The sequence below is a fragment of the Vulpes lagopus genome, chromosome 4 (genome assembly GCF_018345385.1).
Source record: "Vulpes lagopus strain Blue_001 chromosome 4, ASM1834538v1, whole genome shotgun sequence".
Taxonomy (NCBI): Eukaryota; Metazoa; Chordata; class Mammalia; order Carnivora; family Canidae; genus Vulpes; species Vulpes lagopus.
Window position 1 is genome coordinate 130,163,515 of NC_054827.1, and position 19,725 is coordinate 130,183,239.

General features: G+C 44.9%; 1 protein-coding gene across 4 annotated transcripts in view; it reads right to left on the reverse strand.

Moving 5' to 3' along the window:
• STX18 (syntaxin 18) overlaps window positions 1-19,725 on the reverse strand; it is a 125,809-nt gene that overhangs the window by 14,107 nt on the left and 91,977 nt on the right. For all 4 annotated transcript variants that reach the window (XM_041753171.1, XM_041753174.1, XM_041753172.1 and 1 more), the window contains 2 exons: window positions 7,746-7,861; window positions 393-481 (listed from right to left, as the gene is read on the reverse strand). In XM_041753171.1, coding sequence (XP_041609105.1) covers window positions 393-481; window positions 7,746-7,861 — 205 coding nt within the window. The remainder of the gene's footprint in view (window positions 1-392; window positions 482-7,745; window positions 7,862-19,725) is intronic.

Below are 19,725 nucleotides of genomic sequence, written 5' to 3' on the forward strand. Positions count from 1 at the left end.
GGCAACTCAACCTTAGCAGTTAACGTGTTACTATTCATTTTTCAGTCTTTACTTATGCTTTCTCCACATTAGCATAACACCAGCAATTCAAACAATTAAAAAGCACCACAGTAGTAATTATAGAAGCCCCATTTAGTCTGGAGGACTATTTTGCTGCAGCTGAAAAGAATCTAATATTAGTAAAATTATTCCAAGGCAATTTCTTCTTTAATTATGCTACTGCAAATTTAAAACTTATGAAAAGCATATTAAGAATTAGGAAATCAAGTGGAAAAGTTGTATCTAAAATATTATTTTGAGAACTCAGTATAATAATCAGGGCAAGGGAATTTAGGATGACCTCCTAACTAACACCAGTTAGCAACACCCGACTGGGCAGAGAACAGCCTTACCATTTGTATTTCTTCTGGGGATAATTCATCGTCACCTTTCCCATCTCCCCAGGTACCTAATTCAGGTTGTGATTCTGCCGGAATATTTTCTGTTAAAAAAAAAAAAAAGAAGAAGAAGAAAAGCAGAAGGCAAAGGAATTCATTTTAGAAGAGGCTGGCTTCGGATGCAGGCATGTTACGAACATGAGACAGTGATAGTTTTGTTCACATCCGGTTAACTCAGGCACGCCTCCACAGTTCTCCTACCATGCTTTGATGTGTGCATGTGTGTGCATACGTATATGTGTGTGTGCAGGGGAAGAAGGCGCCTCACGCACAGCATTTCAGTGCTATGGTGATCTCAGCAATGGTTGCAAACCAAACCAAAGGGACAGTCTTCAAGTGTATTTTACTTCAAAACACAACCCACACACTCATGCACTCCCTCTACTTTTTAAATACTGCCAAATAGATCAGTATTTTTGTTAAAAAAAAAAAATGCAGGAAGTGACATGCCACTCCCTAATCGTATTCCTGTCCCAGAAGTAACCACTGCCAGTACTTTGATGTAGCCTCACAAACCTGACACAGCCTATGCACATACATGCAGATATCGAACTCCCTGCCTTCCCTACTTCCATCTAGAAATACGTAGTTTTGTGTGTAGTGCTTTCTTTTTAGCACACTATTCTAAAACTTCCCATATCTCAGAGATTATCTTTATATCAGTCACAAAGATCTGTATCATTCTCTTAAATTGATGCATAATATTCCATTGTAGGGAATGTTCCTCGTGTAGCTGTACCCCAACTGATAAACCTTTGGTTATCTGGATTTCTCACAGGTATACTGGTACCATGGGCCAGTCCATCCTTAGAGCACTCTTTGGTGTGCTCCAGGATGGATATCTGAGCACAAACTGCTAACTAGAGGTGTATGAGCCTTCTAGAGAACTTTTGGACCGCAACCACACAAACAGGTGATGGTCATTTGATGAAGTAAACCAACAGCTCAGGCTCCTAGAAAGGGCTGTGCCACCTAGAAGGACCATGTTAGACAGGCCTGCCTGGCTCAAAGGGAGTGTGTGGAGGGAACAGGGGAGTGGATGGAAAGGATCTATCCCTGGTGGACACTGTAACGGGGTATTTAAAGGTGACTTAGGTTCTGGTGTCTCAGTGGGGCTCTAGGCTTGTCAGCAGGTTGCTAAATACTGCTGCTTTTTCTTCCTTAACCTCAGTAAATTTCCCATAGCTGATCTCAGCCCCACAAGATAGGCAAAAGTCCAGAGTTTTTGTTTTGAGACTGATCAGGGAAAAGAACATATCACAGCACCAATTTAGAGAAAACAGTTTAGGCAGACCCTGTACACAAGGTACTATTATTTCAGATGCATCATCGCAAAAAACCTCCACGTCGTCCAGAACATTGTGGATGTTTAAAATAAATGGCTATTTTTGCTAGAATATTTGTAAAAGACTTATTTATATATGATTTATACATAATATACATGTAAATATAATAAACATATATAATTTATATATAAAAGAGAGGGAGAAAGCACCTTTAGAAACTGGTAAGGTGTTTTTCTGAGAGGACATCTTTGGGTAGGAACCTCTGCACTTTTACCTCACCACACCTCCACCCCTAGAGCCCTCTGTTTCCTACTTAACCTCATCATGGTTTCCAAGTCAAGCTTTTACTTTGACGTTAAGGATAAGAATGTCAAAATTAGAAACACAGAAACACCATTAACATCAGCACCAAGAATAAATGCTCTAAGCTGGAATGTAAAATTTGCTAAGAGGATGCGTGCTCTACAACCTGCCCCTGTTGGTCACTGCCGGGAGCCACTCTGATCTGCTACCCCAAGAATCAGCCTGAAGCACAGCACTCTTCAAACTATCCTCTGCACAGACCTCCAGGGACCCCAGCGCCAGGACCCATGTGCAGGCTCCTTGGTGGCTTAACAGGCCCTCTGCGTGGCCGGGCCCCACCCACCTTGCCAGCCTGAGTCCTTGCACTCCTCCTCTTTCCATGTGCCGTACTGAATATGTCCCATACCACTCCATGCTTTCTAGCCTCTGTGTTCATGCTCTTCCTCTATATCTAAAAAAGTTTCCATTTTAGGTCTGGACTCATTTCTCAGGGCATTTCCTCCTGAAGTCTCCTCTGAGTGAATTCTGTTCTTCTCGCCTGTGCTCTCTCCTAGGGCACTACTCACTTTCTCAGGGGCTGAAATCTTGTCCTTCCCATCAATTGTGAGCTCCCTGAGGGCAGGAACCATGGCTCATTCAAAAAGTGTAGAAGTATTCACAAATAACCATACCCATCTTAATGCTAGGGAAAACCAGGGTAACAATTATAGACAGGTACATGAAGGGGGGCATCTGGGTGGCTCAGTTGGTTGAGCGTATGACTTGATTTCAGCTCAGGTCATGATCTCAGAGTCTTGAGATCAAGCCCTGTGCTGGGCTCTGTGCTCAGCAGGGAGTCTGCTTCAGATTCTCTCTCCCTCTGCTCTTCCCCTACTCCCTGCTAGTTCGCTCCCTCAAACATACATATGTACATAAAATCTTTAAAAAAAACAGGTCCATGCAGACCTCGTGCTGGCCCAGTAAGAATATGGAAGAAGGCCAAAACATACGATGAGGACAAGGGCTGCGTGACCACAGATCTGCTTGATACTGCTAAATGAAAAGTAACCAAACCAATGGCTTTAAAATAAAAAAACAAAAAAAACAAAACAAAACAAAAAACCAGGAGTGTGGCAACCAAGAAACCATCCTCTACCTAGAACTATGCCACTTAGTCCTATTCTGAAGTATTTTTTGTCTAAGTTACAGCTCCTGTTTCAAAAGAGAAATGAAAAACTGAATAGTTAGGCCAAAGGATTCCACATAGCCCAGGCTGACAAAGTCCTTCTGCTCACTGTAGACATTCTAATTTATTAGCGCAATGTCCAGGAGCAGATGTGCAACCCCTCACAGGGAGCAGCTGGGGCTGGGGGAACAACACTGACCCGCTAGCATTGAGGCCGGTCGGGACAGATGAAATGTCAAAGGCCCCCAGAAAACAGGGCAGCAGCACAGAGGTGGGCGGCTGCCTCTGCCCTCCCACACTCGCTCACCTGCAGGCAGGTCTGGGGCTCTGCAGGGCCTCTCCCCACAGCTCCCAAGTGTCTCCAGTCCTGAGGCCCTCCCTGAGCTCTCCGCTCACTGCCACAACCAGCTCAAGTTTCCAGCTGAAAATCCTCCAGGTGTCTTGGACCTAGCCCGCATAGACGAGAATTCTGGTGTTACCCCCATCCCCTCTCCCAGCTTTGCTGCCAGATTCCTCTTCCTCCTGCCTTCTCCTCACAGTCCAATGGGCCATTCACGCCCCAAGCCTTGGTGCTCTGTCCCTCTGTCCCTCACATCTCCTATCCCACCTATGAGTTCATCTGCAGCTCCAAACTACTATGGCTGGAGATGGGGCGCTTCTCTGGACCACCATCTCCATCTCCACCACTGCTCTGACATGTAACGCTGCCACTTGGCATCCGGACTATGGTAGATCCTATCCTACGACCTTGATAAACTCATTTACTGATATTTTTTAAATTTTGGATTCCTTAAAATGTTCTGTATACATCACCAGGTAGTTTATGCATAGAGAAAACTTCCTTTCTAAGCTAGATTTTAACTTCTTTTGCTAGCTATGCCAACCTACTGACTACATTTGAAGGAGGATACTGCCCAGTTCTTGGTATCAAGCAATGGATCTCTCCACAGCCAGCTCTACAAACTATAACATAAGACGGGATTTGTGGAATACCTCCTGCCCATGCCACATGCCAGATGCTGCTAGCTTCATATGCCCCCTCACGTGATGCTCACGATAAACCACGGCCATGTGATACCACAAGAAAGCACGGGCTCAGAGTCTCAGGACAGAGGCCAAACTGTGAAACAGGTTAGGCTGACCGAGTCCCTTCCATGACTCCGTGCTGCAGCCATATTTCTTCTCTTCCCTTATAGACCCACAAGCAGGAAACAGATAAAGGTGAGACATGGCAATGGTAATTGCTTTCTTTGGGGTAAAAAACAACAAAATGAAGTATTTAACAATTTGTTACATATGCAGGAATTTGTACGTAGATTAAGTCGTGTACATTTTTAGTAAGTGCTGATTCAGATTTTACTAGTCTTTGGGATTCCTGTAACTAAGGAAGAGAGGGCTACATAACAAGCGTCACCAAATGACCTTGAAAGGCAAGGGTGGTTTGTGGAGTTGAGGGGGACAGGGAGGCCAAGCCAGCAGAAGCAGGCAGGTGCCAGGGTGCAGGGGAAAAGACAGGACAGGCCACAGGGCATCTCAGAGACATCTGAGGACCAAGACAGACCAAGGTGGGGCAGTGTCTCAAGATGCAAGGAGAGCAGGAAGCAAAGGCAACACTAATGACAACCCACACCCTCTGCCCCACACCCCTGGAAGGTAGGTCTCATCATTTTAAAAATGAGGGAACTGGTGCTCACAGGTGCCAGGTGGTGCTAGAGTTGGGATCATGATGGCCTCAAAAGAGACTCTCTTCATACCGTCCTGTCTCCTATACAGGAATTAGGAGCTGAACTGGAGAGTTCGCTTTCAATATCTGGTGGGCTGGCTTCGTCAGGAGATAACACTGATTATAAAACAGCAAACACTGACTTTAAAATAAAAAAATTTAAACTGTGAGGAAAAGGGTTCTTTCACTCTGGTGGCATATTTCCTATTGCCCAGAGGCATTAGGTTCCTTTTATATCAGGAAACACTTCCACGGCAAGTGAAGGCAATGTTCCAGGTCACCTCCCTGCCTCCCTCCTCTCCTCCTTCCTTTCACTGTTTTCAGTGATTTACTGAGCACGTCCTATGTGTCAAGCATTGTCTGGGTGTCAGTGTTACAGTAGTGAACAAAACACAGAAATTCCTGTCCTCACGGGACCTCCATTTTAGTAGGGTAGACAGATCACAAAGGATAGACCCGAGTAAAACAAACAGAAGGGTACTGGCACATGCCAGGAAGAAGGAAAAAGCAGGGAAGACAGAAAGTAACTGGGAGCCTCAGGCCTTCATCCTCCTTTTATTCACCCTCATTCCTCACTCGGGGAAAGGGGAAGGGGGGAGGGACCCCAGGGATCGATGCTGCCTACAGACCTGCCCCCTGATCTCCAGCTTGTAAACACCATTCCCTGCTCAACATCTCTACGAGGCACCTCAAAATTAATATGCCTGGCACTGGGTCCCTGGTCAAACCAATCTCCTGCACCACAGTGAAGGACAGCAAACTTCTCCCTTGTCAAAACCACCACAGCCTTCCCTGGCCCTTCCCTCCTGCCTGTCCTGTATACAGGAAGCAAATGCTGTGGCTCTACTTTAAAATGTAACCAGAATTCCAGCACTCTCCCTCCACTGCCCTGCTACCAGGCATGTCATGCTCCACCATTATCTTGTTTCTGGGTGACTTGAGCAGCCTCTTGTCTCTACTTCTCTTCTCCAAGAGAGCAACCAAAGGGGCTCTGCTCAAACACAGCTGGCTGTGAAGTGCTCTGTGCTAACCACCCCCATGGCTTCCCACGTCCTTCAGAATAAAAGCCACAGTCCTCAAGCATCCTGGTACCTTAGTGTTTCCTTACTTGGTATTCCTCTGCCCTCTCCCCTTGCTCTCTAGCCTCCAGGCTGCTCATCCACCAGGCCAGGCAGGCTCTCTTCTTGGGGCCTCTGCACTTCTGGTTTCCTCTGCCTCTGACTCTTCCCCCAGAGAGGCATAGGGTTCACTCCTCACTGCCCTTGGGTCTCTACTGAAACACCAAGCTCTCCAACCTCTCTGACAGGCCAAATCTCTCCTACAACCGGGACCCTCTATTGTATGGCACATACAATGACTGTATATATCTGTGTGATTATTCTATTAGCATCTGCTGGACTATGAGCAGAGGGGTCTTATTTTCTACTCACTACTGTCGCTAGCACCTAGCACAATGCCTAGCACAGCAACACTCAGTATGGGCTCAGGGCTCAGCAAGGGGAGAGTTCTTCACAGGGGATCTACCCTCAGCTGGGCCTTGAAAAATCTGTACTGGCTTCTCTCCATTCTCATCAGCCCTACCAGTATTTCTGGAATGAGTGAGTGGACGAATATGCTGTGTCTGCCATGAGTAAATTTGGGAGTAAATGAGGGAGACAGGATATCCCTATGTGTTATCTTATGAAAAGCTGGGCTCCCTTAGGTCATGAGTGATATCTGTGCCAGTCCTCTGGCCCATGGGGTCAAAGTAGCCAGCAGAAAGGATAGGCTCAGTCCCCAAAAAAGTACCCTAGGTACTGCCCCTTTCTTGGTTTTGATTTTGAACAGGTTATATAATCTCTTCCAAGCTCAATTTCCTCACATGTAAAATGACGATAGCACCACCTCAAAAGACCCAATGAGACCCAATCTGCTGCTGAAGCCCCTGCATGAGCCCAGCACACTGCAGGGCTTGCTCAAGCCTGGTCTCCCCACCTCTCCCCACTGACAACAGTTCCCAACCATGGAGAGGGCCCCTGGCATCTTTCAGGTGCTCATTCCTACACTGTGTTCTGAATCAGATGGAGAGGCAGTACAGATCTGCATATAAATCCGAGTCTGCAATTCATGAGTTTTTGTTTCCCAGCCTCTCAAAGCCTTTCAGAAGGCTCATCAAAAACAGGACCACAAAACCCATCCCAAAGGGCTGCTCTAAGGATGGTGGTGGTGGTGTCTGTAAAGATTCAAGGCAGTGCCTGGCATCTGGGAGATGCACAGTAAATGACAGCCATTGTGGTAACATGGACAAGAGGACTGAGGAAGACACCCGGCCCCTGAGGCCTCAGCATGCTGTCATCCTGGGATTTACGCAAAGTGAAATCTTATGCCTGTTACACCTGAGACACAGCAAAGTAGGCATGTGCAGGCCCACACAGGGTGGAACACAGGTTGGTGCTAACAGAATGCTGAGATCACGGGATAGGGCACCACGTGGGGGCAGGGAAGGCAGTGCCCTACCTTTCCTGAGACCAGCAGGCAAGATTCCCCGAGCACAAAGCTCTTACACTGCTCCTGGTTCTGAGTCCCCAGCCCCCACCCTAGTGGTAAACAGCAACTCAGGCCCTCTCCCTGGACTCTGCTGTTCTTAGGTGACTGGAGGAATCCTCTTGCTCTGTCCCAACAGTTATTAGCTCCAACTGGGGTAGAAAAAAGGTTTCCCCTTCTGTGTTTCCTTTGCTTTATGAAAGTGCAAACATAAGATGTCTAGGACTGTGTTCCTTTTTCTGCTTTGTATTTTTGCCAATACGTCATAAGCAAGAGATGGAAGGCAAGATTTTTATTTCAGTTCATACCTGGACATTCTTCAGTGACAGGTTTTTCTTCAGACTCTTGTGAAGGGTTCTGTGAAACTTTCTCAGAAGACGTGGATTCTCTTGTCTTTGTATGTGGTTCTGGTTCCAACTTAGATCTAAACAAATAATTAGCAATCATATACTTTGCTGACACAAGATTCTTTTCTGACAACAGAGGGAGTCACATGTGACCCCTGCACATGTGTCCTGTGCCCTCTACCAAAGAGCAGAGTTGCTAACCAGCGGCCATCCCAACACACCTCCAGTGGGGCACTTATTAGAAGGAACCAGTATCACCACCTGCAGGGAGTAGGGGAAGGGAGGAGAATGCAGCCAGTAGGTGCTGAAGGAAAGAATGCACACACCTGCCCCACATACTGATGCCACACTTAACAGGTGTGTGACAAAGGCTGACTGTTGAACAAGTCCAGGAAGCTGGTTATTTCACACCAGTGCAAAGTGTTGCTAAATACACACACACACACACACACACACACACACACACACACACATATTATGTAGTATATATAAGTAATATCTTAAATAAGTTAACTATGAAAGTACAAGTCTTTAAATAGCCACCAGATGGAAGCAACTTGTCTCAGGAACCAAAGCCTCTGCCCTTGGCATCTGCCTCAGGGGTCCTCCTTTGGCTATACTAGTTTCTACTTTCAGGTCTACGCTCAATCTCACCTATTCAAAGAGGCCTACCCTGACTTTCCGATCTCAAGCAGGCTCCCCTACATCACACTGTGCCGTAGCCCTTATCTTCTTCATAGCTATTAAGAGTCACCAGAGTCTCGGATGACTTGCTAGTTCACTTGTTTATTGCCTGCCTTGCTCTACTGGAGGGCACACTTGCAGAGCAGGGTCCTGAGCTATGGGCCATGGTCACTGCACAGCCCTGGGTCCTAGATGAGTGTCTGGCATTCAGTGTTTAATAAATACAGGTTGAATGAATGGATACCTTGTAACGGTCAGTAACTAGTAAGAGAAAGAACTTGTTGATTATGAAACAATAAACCTTATAATAGCTTTCCTGGAATCCGTATAGCACTACAAAAATTATGGGCAGACTGCGAAAATGATCGATGATGCATTCCATATTACTAGCCAGGAAGCCTATAAATGAAAAAGAATAATGTAAATACTTATTAGGATGACCCTGTTGATGCCAACTAACATTTACTGTGGGCATATCATGTACTGGGCATTTTTCTAAGCACACTATATGGATAAACTTATTTAATGCCATACATCCCTATAAAGTAGGCAATGGTATTAAAGACCTTCTTATAGAGGAGGAAACAGAGCTATATGGAAATTAGTATCCTGGGAGGAAACTCCCCCCAGGTTACACAGTCAGTACCTGGCTGGGCTGGCCGTGACTTAGGGAACCTACCTCAGAGGCATCCCTTAACGGCTGCTCCATGGAAAGTAGATTCTACCCATCGTGTTCCATGAAAAGGGGCTTCTGGTCAAATGACTCTGAGAAAAATGGAGTCCAAGCTAGGATGGGTATTTTACTCTACAACTTTTTAGAGCCTTTCAAGATGCTAATAATATATTTTTAATTTCCAAGATGGATGTCTTTCCCAAATAATCTGACTGCAGAAACAATTTTCATGGGGCTTTTGGGAGAAGACTAATGTATTATGAAAGGCTGTTTAGGAATGTTTTTCTACAACATTCATAAAAGAATTTTCAAAAGTAACTATAATATCAGCCTTCCTAAGTGTCCAGTGACTATGGCTGGGAAACAAATCACTCTCAAGCTTAGTGCCTTGAAACGATAATCATTTTACCATCCACCAATGTTTCTGGGCCCAGAAATTTGGGAGTGGCTTGGTGGGACAGTTCTGACTCCAGGTCCTTTGTAAGGGTGCAGTCGGGTGGCAGTTGGGATTGCATCACCCAAAGGCATGCCACAGGAGGATTCCCTTTCAAGAAGACTCATTCACATGGCTGCCAAGGAGGTGACAGACGGGAGCCTTGTTCCTTCGTCAGGGGCCCAAAGCAAGCAGTCTCTGAGGCAGAAGCATCAGTGCCTTTTATAACTGCCCAGAAGTCACACACTGCCATTTCTGCCCTACGCCATGACAAGGCAGTTATAATGGTCCATTGAGGCTCAAGGGAAGGGAATACAGATGTCACATTTTCCTCTCAATGGAGCAGTAACAAAATTGATTTTATTTTATTTTATTTTATTTTCAAAATTGATTTTAATAAGACCATGTGGGGTGGGATGGGATATGTCTGGATGCAACCATTTTTGGAAAATACATCTGCTATCCTAAGTATCACAAATACACCAAGATATTATTATAAGGATATTCATCACAGCACTGCTTATAATAACAAAACAATGACTTAAAGGTTCATCAAAAATGCCAGGTTTACAGTGAGAAGATTCAGGGAAAGAGAAGACCCCATTTATAACAGCCAAAACAAAAGATAAAAAACTAACAACCACAACAACTATTGCAGCATAGACTTAACAAGGAAACCCCAAAACCCATGTATGAAAAACTAAAAGACACTCCTAAAAGATACAAAAATGTCCTATAACAAATAGAAACAGATGATATGTTCTTAGATGGGAAAAAGAGCTATCATTAAGATGTCAGTTCTCGTGGAATTGAAGAAACAAAACAGCTAAACATGGGGGGGGGGGAGAAAGAGAGGTGAACCACAGAATAGAGTCTTAGCCACAGGAAACAAACTGAGAGTTGCTAGAGGGGAAGTGGGCAGGGGATGGACTAAATGGGTGATGGGTGTTGAGGACACGTGTGATGAACACCAGGTGCTGTATATAAGTGATGAATCACTCAATTCTACTCCTTAAAGTCCAGGACAAGCCTAGATACAAGGTTCTAGTTGTCTTTTCCCAATGAATACTACAGACAGTACCTAATTCTCCAGCAACGAGAACCTGTTCACATACAGAGTACTGTCAACCTGGGAAGCTCACTGGAACCTTGGCATCCAGGGTTTTCATCGGGAGTCAGTCATGTAGCATGGAGCACCCAAGTGGCTGACCTTAGCTCAGTCTCCAGTTCCCCCACAGGTCAAATCAAATGGTTTGGTCTAGGGCCCCCATCATAATTATACTGTTGGCATAAAGTCGCCAGTGTGGCCCAAGATTCCAGGTCTACAAAAAACACTCTTTGTCAAGCAGGATATTCCCAGAGCTTGGAAGTTATCTCCAGGAACTGGCTCAGAGCCAGTTTCTTTGTAATGTGCAGAGTTGGGACATCCCACACGTGCTGGGTGAACCTTCTCCTGCACACCTTCTGGTCCTAGTCTGCTGAAAGTTTTTACTATGAAGGCTTCATGATAATTTTTGGGCGCGCTCTTATAAAGAGGCAACATTCTGCCAGGCACACAAGGGCAGGAAGGGCATGGCAGGCACTGGGAAGCTGGGTCTGCGACCGCTGGGTCATAGGATGGTCCCTGTATGCTGGAGAATTATTTGCCTATTTTAATAAAGAATTATTTTATATTTCCACAAGTCGTGGATGAGAGTTCCAGCGGTGGCACACCCCCTGACCCCGAACATCTGTTAGTTATCTTAGCCATTCTAATAAATGTGAGATGGTACCCTGTGTTTTTATTCATTTTGTAGTGAAACAATCACATGCGAAAAAATCTTAAGTACAATACAAAGAGCCCTTTTTCCTGAATCATCAGAAAGTAAGTTGCCAACCCAATGCCCTTTCACCTCTTGAGTATTTTAGGATTTCCTGAAAACAAGAGCATTCTTTGACACAACCAGAATACAACCATCAAAATCATGTTGATACACTACTTCCGGACTTTCCCTGGATCCCATTCTAATTGGACTAGTTGTCTCAATGACACCCTTTATAACAAAAAAATCCAGTTCAGAATCACATGGCACCTAGTTGTCATCTGTCTTCAGGCTCCTTTGGCTTAAACAGGTCTACAGTCTTTCCCTGAGTTTCATGACCTTGATACAGAATTGATATGCCAGTTATCCTGTAAGATAGCCCCCAATTGAGTTTGTCTGACCTCCCTTGAGGCTGGATGCAGGTTATGTATCTTCAGTATAAAAAGGGGATATTCTACTTACAGTCTTCTCTGTGCATCCTGTCAGGTTGTCCCTAATTTCACTTTGATCACTTGACTAAGGTGGTAGCTGCCAGGCTTCCTGATTGCAAAGTTACTCTTTCCTCTTTGTAATTATTAAGTTACGGTGGAGGGAGTGCTTTGATACTATGGAATTATCAATTTCAAACCTTCAATGACTCACTTCTACATTCCTCCACAGATGGACTCATGATGTCCTATTTAGTGGATCATCATCTGCCACTATCATTTATTTGATGCTCAAATTGTCTCTAACCTGACCAGTAGAAGCCCCTTCAAAGTGGCTTGTGTCCTTTTCCTGTCATCCTCTGAGTTCTTCCTTGCTGTCTGCTCTGACAAAATGTTCCAGGCTCATTTTATACTTTGTGTCCCGACCCCAGACTTAGCTGTTTCCACAAGGAGCTCTGGTTCCCAGAAGCTGAAACCGCTATGGAGAAGCCAAGATCTGAATGCAAAGTAGGCTTATTGCTACTGGGGTATCACCGCTTCCAGGTCCGTTTGCATACCTATACATACTACTCATTTCCAACTGTATTTATTTCTCTATCTACCTATGCAAACTGCAACCCATGAGTTCACACCAGTATCTCTCCTTCCAATCCAACACCACAGGGTTCATTCTGGCTTTTTCCTTTTCACTTCCCCGAGGACTGTGAATCTTGGTTTGCATCATCCTTATATGTTTACTTATTTGACCAGTACCCCTATATAACCAACCTATCAACTCCACTGTCACTCTGACCCCCACATGGGTGTGCCCCTCTCCTTACTCAGGCTCTGACCTGCTCAGGGAAATGTTGGCCCCCCACAGCACTCATCCACCCTACTCTGCCCTACTCCAGGGCTGCAATACTCAATTGTTCAGGAAGAAGGGCTTAATTGACTTTTAAATAAAGGGCTCCTGTAATGTCTGTAATCCTTTGTGTCGAGAGTATGCTAATGTGCCAGTTTTCAATTTAAAATGAATAAAAGACTGCAATGCAGTAGACAGACGAAGTTGAGAGGTTTTTTTTTTTTTTTTTTTTTTTTAAGCGATAAAAACAGATCTCATTATACACAGAATGTCTATTGCAATCCTCAGGGAAATTACAAATTAACTAGTTGAAGGCACTTTGGAAAAAAGTAATTTTTAAAAAGTCATCAGAAAGATCAGTTTATGCCCCATGATTTATTTAAATTGATTTTTCTAACTGAAGGCTGAGCATTTCACAGTTGCAATCAACACAGTTTCCACCTGGCCAACATCTGTCTCCAGGTCCCTCATTTGGAAACCTTGGGATTCGATTTAAAATTTAAGAAGAGTAGAAAGAGACAGAAAGAGGGAGGGAATCAAACTTTTCAGTTCTGAAACAAAAAAATGTATGAAAGAAATTCTTAGGCTTACACAAAAGTTAAGAGGAAAGTGATTAATATTCCAGAGTGAAAAAAAAAATATTCCAGAGTGAAGTATGGCTCTTTCACTTCTTTTGCCCCAACAAAGGCTCTTGGTAGAAAGAAGTATTTTCGGTATACATTATTATAGTAATATCATTTCAAAAGTGGCTTTCAGACTAAGGTATCCACTCTGGCACAGGTACTGTGCATTCCACAGAGCAGGAAATGCCTTATACTATCGTGAGTAAGCCATCTTCACACCCACACAGATATCTACTGGGCATCGAGCCTCTGCTGCACAAAGTGAGGTCCACACATTGGTACCAGACTGAGCTGTTTGTTACTGGTCTGCTGTGAGAGAAGTATAAAACCCAAGAGTAAGCAAACATGTAGAGCCATCTGATATTGCCACGGAATCAGAAACATGTCCTGCTGACCAGCGTATAGGGTTCAGTTCAGATAGAGCTCTGGTGGCGGGGTCACTCGTGGCAGGAGCTGTGAACCTGACTTGCACAGTGGAATACACATCTGTCACAATGGGCTGCAAACACCAAACACAAACAAGCTGTCCTTTGCCTCAGAAAGCCTGTTGTGAGCCTGGGGGTCACATCCAGAGGGCCAGATGGTTAAGTATTTTAAACTTTGTAGAACATATATGATCTCCATCTTGTATTCTTTTTTCATTCTTTTTGTTTTGCAAACCTTCAAAAATGTAACAACCATGTGCAGCTCGAGGGCTGTACAAAAACAAGCAAAGGCTAGACTTGGCCCACAGGCCACAGTGTGCTGATCCCCTGTTCTAGACAGTGAGTACTACAAAATCATGGGTGGGGAAACAAGGAGAGGTTGGTAAAAGGGCACAAACTGTCAGCTCTAAGATAAAGAAGATCTGAGGATTTAATGAATAACATCTTGACTACAGTTGATGTCACTGGACTGTAAAACTGAAACTTGCTGAGAGAGTAGGAATGAAACAGTCTCACCAAAGGAGGAGGAGGAGGAAGAGGAGGAGATGAGGACGACAGGTATAGGAGGTGATGGGTGTGTTACTGAACTAGATGAACAGGAGCCCTTCCATAGTGATCCCATGTATCAAATTACCACAATGCACACTTTCAATATTTTCCAGTGCTACATCAATTATATGTACATAACTCTGAAATTTTTAAAAGGGACAAAATCACTGCTATGGACCTCATATCATATCATTCGACTTTGTGTTTTCCTTCATTTTTGTTATCATCGTTATCCTCCCCCATCATCAGCAAAATTTCTTGAGCTCTTACTATATGCAGGGTACTGGGTTAGAGCCTGGATATATAAAGGCAAAAGGCACAATGCTGCCCTCATCAAGCTTCCAGTCTAGCTGGGATGAAGGAATCTAACTGTGAACAATATTATGAGTATACTCTGCAAGTACCAAGTAAGTATGCTGAGAGTATGTGTTGCAAGAGTACCAGTGCCTTTCTTTTTAAGCAGAGGAGGAAAAATGAAATGTAGTGAAATTTTGATCTTTTGTACCAACTTAAGGGAATAAATAATAAACTCAAGGCCATGTGCCCAGCCATGGGATTAGGGAGTATTTTCAGAAGGGTATTGGCCTGTTTCAGGAGTGAATGGCTCCACAGTGAGCAGGGCTGAGGAAAATGTAATCAAGGCACAAGGCAACGCAGGGACCTGGAAAACTCTTTACCCTAAGTGTTCCTCAGGCTTGTTTGACCACGGAAACTGTTTTGAGAGGAACATTTACTTAGGTCACCAGGATCTTCTCAGATACCTTAGGAAATTCTCACTTATATTATTCTTCATTAGAATTTTAACAGCAGATGTGCTAATATTCTGGAAATTAACTTGGAGCTACACTAATAATGCAGAAAGTGCTATAGAGGTGCCTAGCCCTTTCTCCGTAATGTTTCATCTCCCCCAAAGTGAGAAAAAACCATCTCTCAGATGTTTGAACCTTCTCAACTCTCCCTTGAGACAGGAGAAAATAGCCCAAAGTTCCCACTTTAAGAACATCCTCGTACTACTGAAAGTAATGTGTTCAAATATGGGCCCAAACCAGCAAACTTTAAAGTGAGGTCACAATGGGCAGACACAGGACCAGATGCCACCCCCCTGCCCCAGATAAGAAATAGCGCTTTAAAAAGACAGGTCTTATATTTTAAAGTTTGAATGTGTTCCAGGACTCCTATAGAGTTTATTGTGCCTCCACAGACAATCCTCTGAACTCACAGAGAAAAGAGTTATCAGAGGTTTGTAGTGATTTCTAGACTGCCACCTTAAACCTCTTCCCCAAGAACAAGCCAGTAATACAGAACCTGATTACTTTCTGAAAAGGAGAGATGTTTCTGATTAATTCAGATGGTTTTAGAGGATATTCCTGGGAGGGCATGTGATAGTTCAATTATAACCAAAATATTAGTGCTTTAAGGTAGTTGGGAGGATAATGGGGATATTTCAAACTCTTCTGGGACGACAAGGCCACTTGTGCCAGTGTTGTGTCCAATGGTGGCCCACAATCTTCCAACTTACAAACTCACTGTGTAGATCTGAGAAGCCAGGAATGAGTGACCATGTCTCAGTCCTTCCTTCATTCAAGAACCATTAATTGAGCACCTGCCCTGCAACAGGCTCTGATCAAGGTGCTGGGACCACAGAGATAGAAGACACAGTGTCCCTGCCTCCAAAGGACTCACAGTTTTCTAGCAGGAGAAAGAAGAGATATGTGACGCCAATAAAAGTTATCACCCTCATGTCCAGCTTAAGACAACTAGCAGCAGGTGCCACTGTCAACTCAAGATAGTACAGTTACTAGGGGAAGGAGAGAAAAAAGTCACCTTTAACAACGGCACTACCCTTCTAAGAAAACACAGTCATAGAGAAAGGAGTAGCTGAGACTACTGCTGGCTTAATAAGCAAAACATTTCACCCGTTTTGGAATAAGCACCCTTTGCTATGAGAGATCAGTGTATTGTCACCATTGTAAGAAAATGAACACCAACAGAGAGAATCTTTTTTCCTACATTATGAAAAATTCAGAATAAACCATCAGTTCTTCACTAACACATATGCTTTACTTCAGTCAAGAACAAAAGAAACATGACAGTAGCAACTCTGCCATAAAACATGAGCAGTTGGGTTTCTCAAATCTATTTTATGAGAATGATTTTTTATCAGTAACTATCACCAATCAAAACAGAATAATCCAAAAACAACCTACAAATCCAACTTGACAATAAAAACTCTGAGAGTCAACTTATCTTCAGGCAATCAGTCATTTATTTAACTCAACAGCCCTCAGTGATGGCTTCCCCAGCCCAGGACGGGTATCATCTGCGTGGCAGGCTCGGGTGGTACAATGGCAGCTCTCCAAGAGCACATGTGTTACCCCAACACAGTTGGGCATGTGATAGTTCAATGAAAGCCACACAGAAGGAGCTACTAGCATGGCCTGCAGGAGCCAGGAAGTCTTTACAGAGCAAGCAACATCTTAATCGGGCCTGGGAGGACAAATAGAAGTTTGCTTGCCAAAGGAACAGTGGGAAAGGGGCAGAAAATATGGAGATACAGGAGGGGGCATTCTGGGCAGAGACATCAGCAAGGATTAAGGCATGAGGGCTTCAGAGAATAAGGCCTCTTTCGAACACAAAGTCACATATGGTCACAGCAGGGATCTGCAGGGACTGATCAAGAAGCAGAGGCTGCTGTCCGGTCATTGCAGGCCTTGGCTGCCATGCTGTGAAGTTCAGCCTCTGTGAGATGTGGGAAGCAAGGGAGTGGCAAAATTCTATGTGTGTTTTAGGCCAATGTCTTCTGGGACAAGGTGAGGAAAGAACTAAGGAGAGGCTGGACTACATTGTGAGGGTCACATAGTTATTTCCCCCAAGGTCTCTTGCTCAAAGTAATTGGCACAGGGCAGCTATTCAGCAGGAGACGAGCCTGTACTTGACTGTCAAAATGAGAACAACTCCCATCTGACTGATTTTAATTTGTCAAAACCTCTGCTGAGAATGAGGAAGTGAAGAGGCAGCAGCCAAAGCCTCTTCCCACTTTTACCTGGGGTACCTGCTAGGTCTCAAGTGTCAGGGTCTGCTTGGGTGAGGAAGCAGAAACGGGCACCTCTCCCACTGGTGGTGCAGGTGACCTCTACCCTGTGTGGATGGTAAGTCACTGGAAGCCAGAGCCTGCCTTTCTCCTTCAGGATGGACCCTGGGCACCCCTCTACCTGCACTCCTCCCGGAGAGGGGACAGCATTCTTCCCTGTCATCCCTGTCCCAGATTCTCCTCTTTCTGTGTCCAACACAAAGGCTACTGTTTGAGAAGTCTGCCGTGTTACCCTGCCATTCAAACCTTGGTTCAGCTGTGTGAGGCTGGGCCAGTAACCCAGATTCTCTGGGCCTCGATGCCCTCTATCAAACCAGATATTAGTATTTATTATTAGCAGAGTAGCTGGGAGGATCAAATGAAACTACCACACTGGCAAACACAGGATGAATGCTTAACTGTAGATAACCATCCAAACTAACATGTTAACATTCACTGCAAGCACTGTATCTATACCAGTGCATTTTTTTTTAAAGATTTTATTTATTCATGAAAGACACACAGAGAGAGAAAGAGACATAGGGAGAGGGAGAAGCAGGCTCCATGCAGGGAGCCCAATGTGGGACTCGATCCCAGGACTCTGGGATCATGCCCTAAGCCAAAGGCAGATGTTCAACCGCTGAGCCACCCAGGCATCCCTATACCAGTGCATTTTGTTCTCAGGACCCAACAAAATAGGTATTTAAAATTTTTCCATTTTACAAGGGAGAAAACTAGAGTATAGAGAAACCGCCAGAAGTCACACAGCTTGTAAGTGGCAGAGGCAGGTCTCAAACACTGGCTTTCTAGCCATGGAGTGTGAGCTCTGAGGCATGGTGAGATGCTGCTCCGTCGCACCATTTCCCCTCCCGAACTTGCTCATGGGCTGTGACAGATCTTAAGCTGGCTTATTTCTCATGTTTCCACAGCAACCCAGATTGACTCTAAGCTCCTTGAGGGCAGCAACTTTATCTCTTTATCTATCTATCCTCATCGTCTTGTGTAATAATTATTTGCTGACAGATGATGTGTCAGCTTACTATCCCCCCACAAATGCTTCTATTTGTTGGCATTACAATTTCAAATCTGTCTCACTAGTGCACAGAAGAGTTAATACAGCAGGCCTAAGACTGCCCTCCCGGGGAAGGGCCTGTGTGCAGGCTCAGCTCTGTGCTGGCGTCTGGGAACTGGGACTTCAGGAGGGTAGTGTGGTTTCTGTGGAACACCTGCCTTCCTTCTGCGAAGTATGGAATTTGTGCATGTGCCAACTAGAAGATGACCCTGTGACCAGCCTCTGGCTGGTAAGTTTCCAAAGAGCTTTCCCAGTGGGCATTTCACACAAGTTGTCACAAGTAACCATCCTGTGTGACTCCACTGGAGGAGACGCTTGGAAGCCCACTCCTGGTTTCCTTTGTACATCCCCATTCCCCTTTGTTGTTTGCTCTGCACCTTTTCACTGTAACAAATCTCAGCCGTGAATCCCGCAAGTCCTCTAAGCACACCATCTGCCCCTAGGGTGGTGCTGGAGATCTCAACATAATAAGAATTAAGAAAATTGGTCCCCAGGTAGTATGTTCTATTACCTACTGAAAGGATGCCCTAAAATCTTTCCAAGGCCAGTTTAAAAGTGGTCAAGAGTTGAAGCCTGGACCCAGCATTCCCCGCTCATTTAAGAATCCTATCTCAGGCTGGCTGACCAGCTGTAAGGGAAGTAGTTTTGAGTCCCTATGTTCTAGAAGCTGGCATGCACCTCCCCCAAGGGGAGGATGGGTCAGGAACAGACACATGCCCCAGCAGATCCTGAAGTCTCGCTCTGTTGCTTCTTGATTGTGGGGGCCTTGTGCAAGTCACTTAACCTCCTGGGGTTTTAATGTCCTCACCTGATTGACAACAGCACGTGGCATCGAGTGAATGCTCTGTTAGAAAGGAGGCACATGACGAAGATGACCTGAGGAATGCCTCCCAGGGGAGCACTGGCTGCTGTGCCCCAGCTTTTGCCTCAGGAAAACACTTGAAGAAGGAGCAAGGAGAGGAAGCAGGGGCAAAGAGAAAGACACAGGATGGCTAAAACTGCCAGCCACCCAGCATTATTAACAGGAGATGGGCTGGAGCACAGATTCTGAAATAACAAGCAACCTGGGCCCCAAGTGCAGCTCCGTCACCTCCTGACTATGGGACCCTGAGTGAGTTACCCAGCTTCCCAAGTGGCAGCCTCCTCATCTGGAAAATGAGGATAAGAATGGTACCTGCCCCACAGGGTGGTTGGGAGCTAATGACAAATCTAGTACAAATCTTTGTGCCTGGCACAAAGGCAGTGCTCCATAAGTCCTAGCTACAGCATTTTGTGAAAAAATCCAAGTACCATATGTTGTAAAGCATAAGGACTCTATAAACATTAGTTGCTATCATT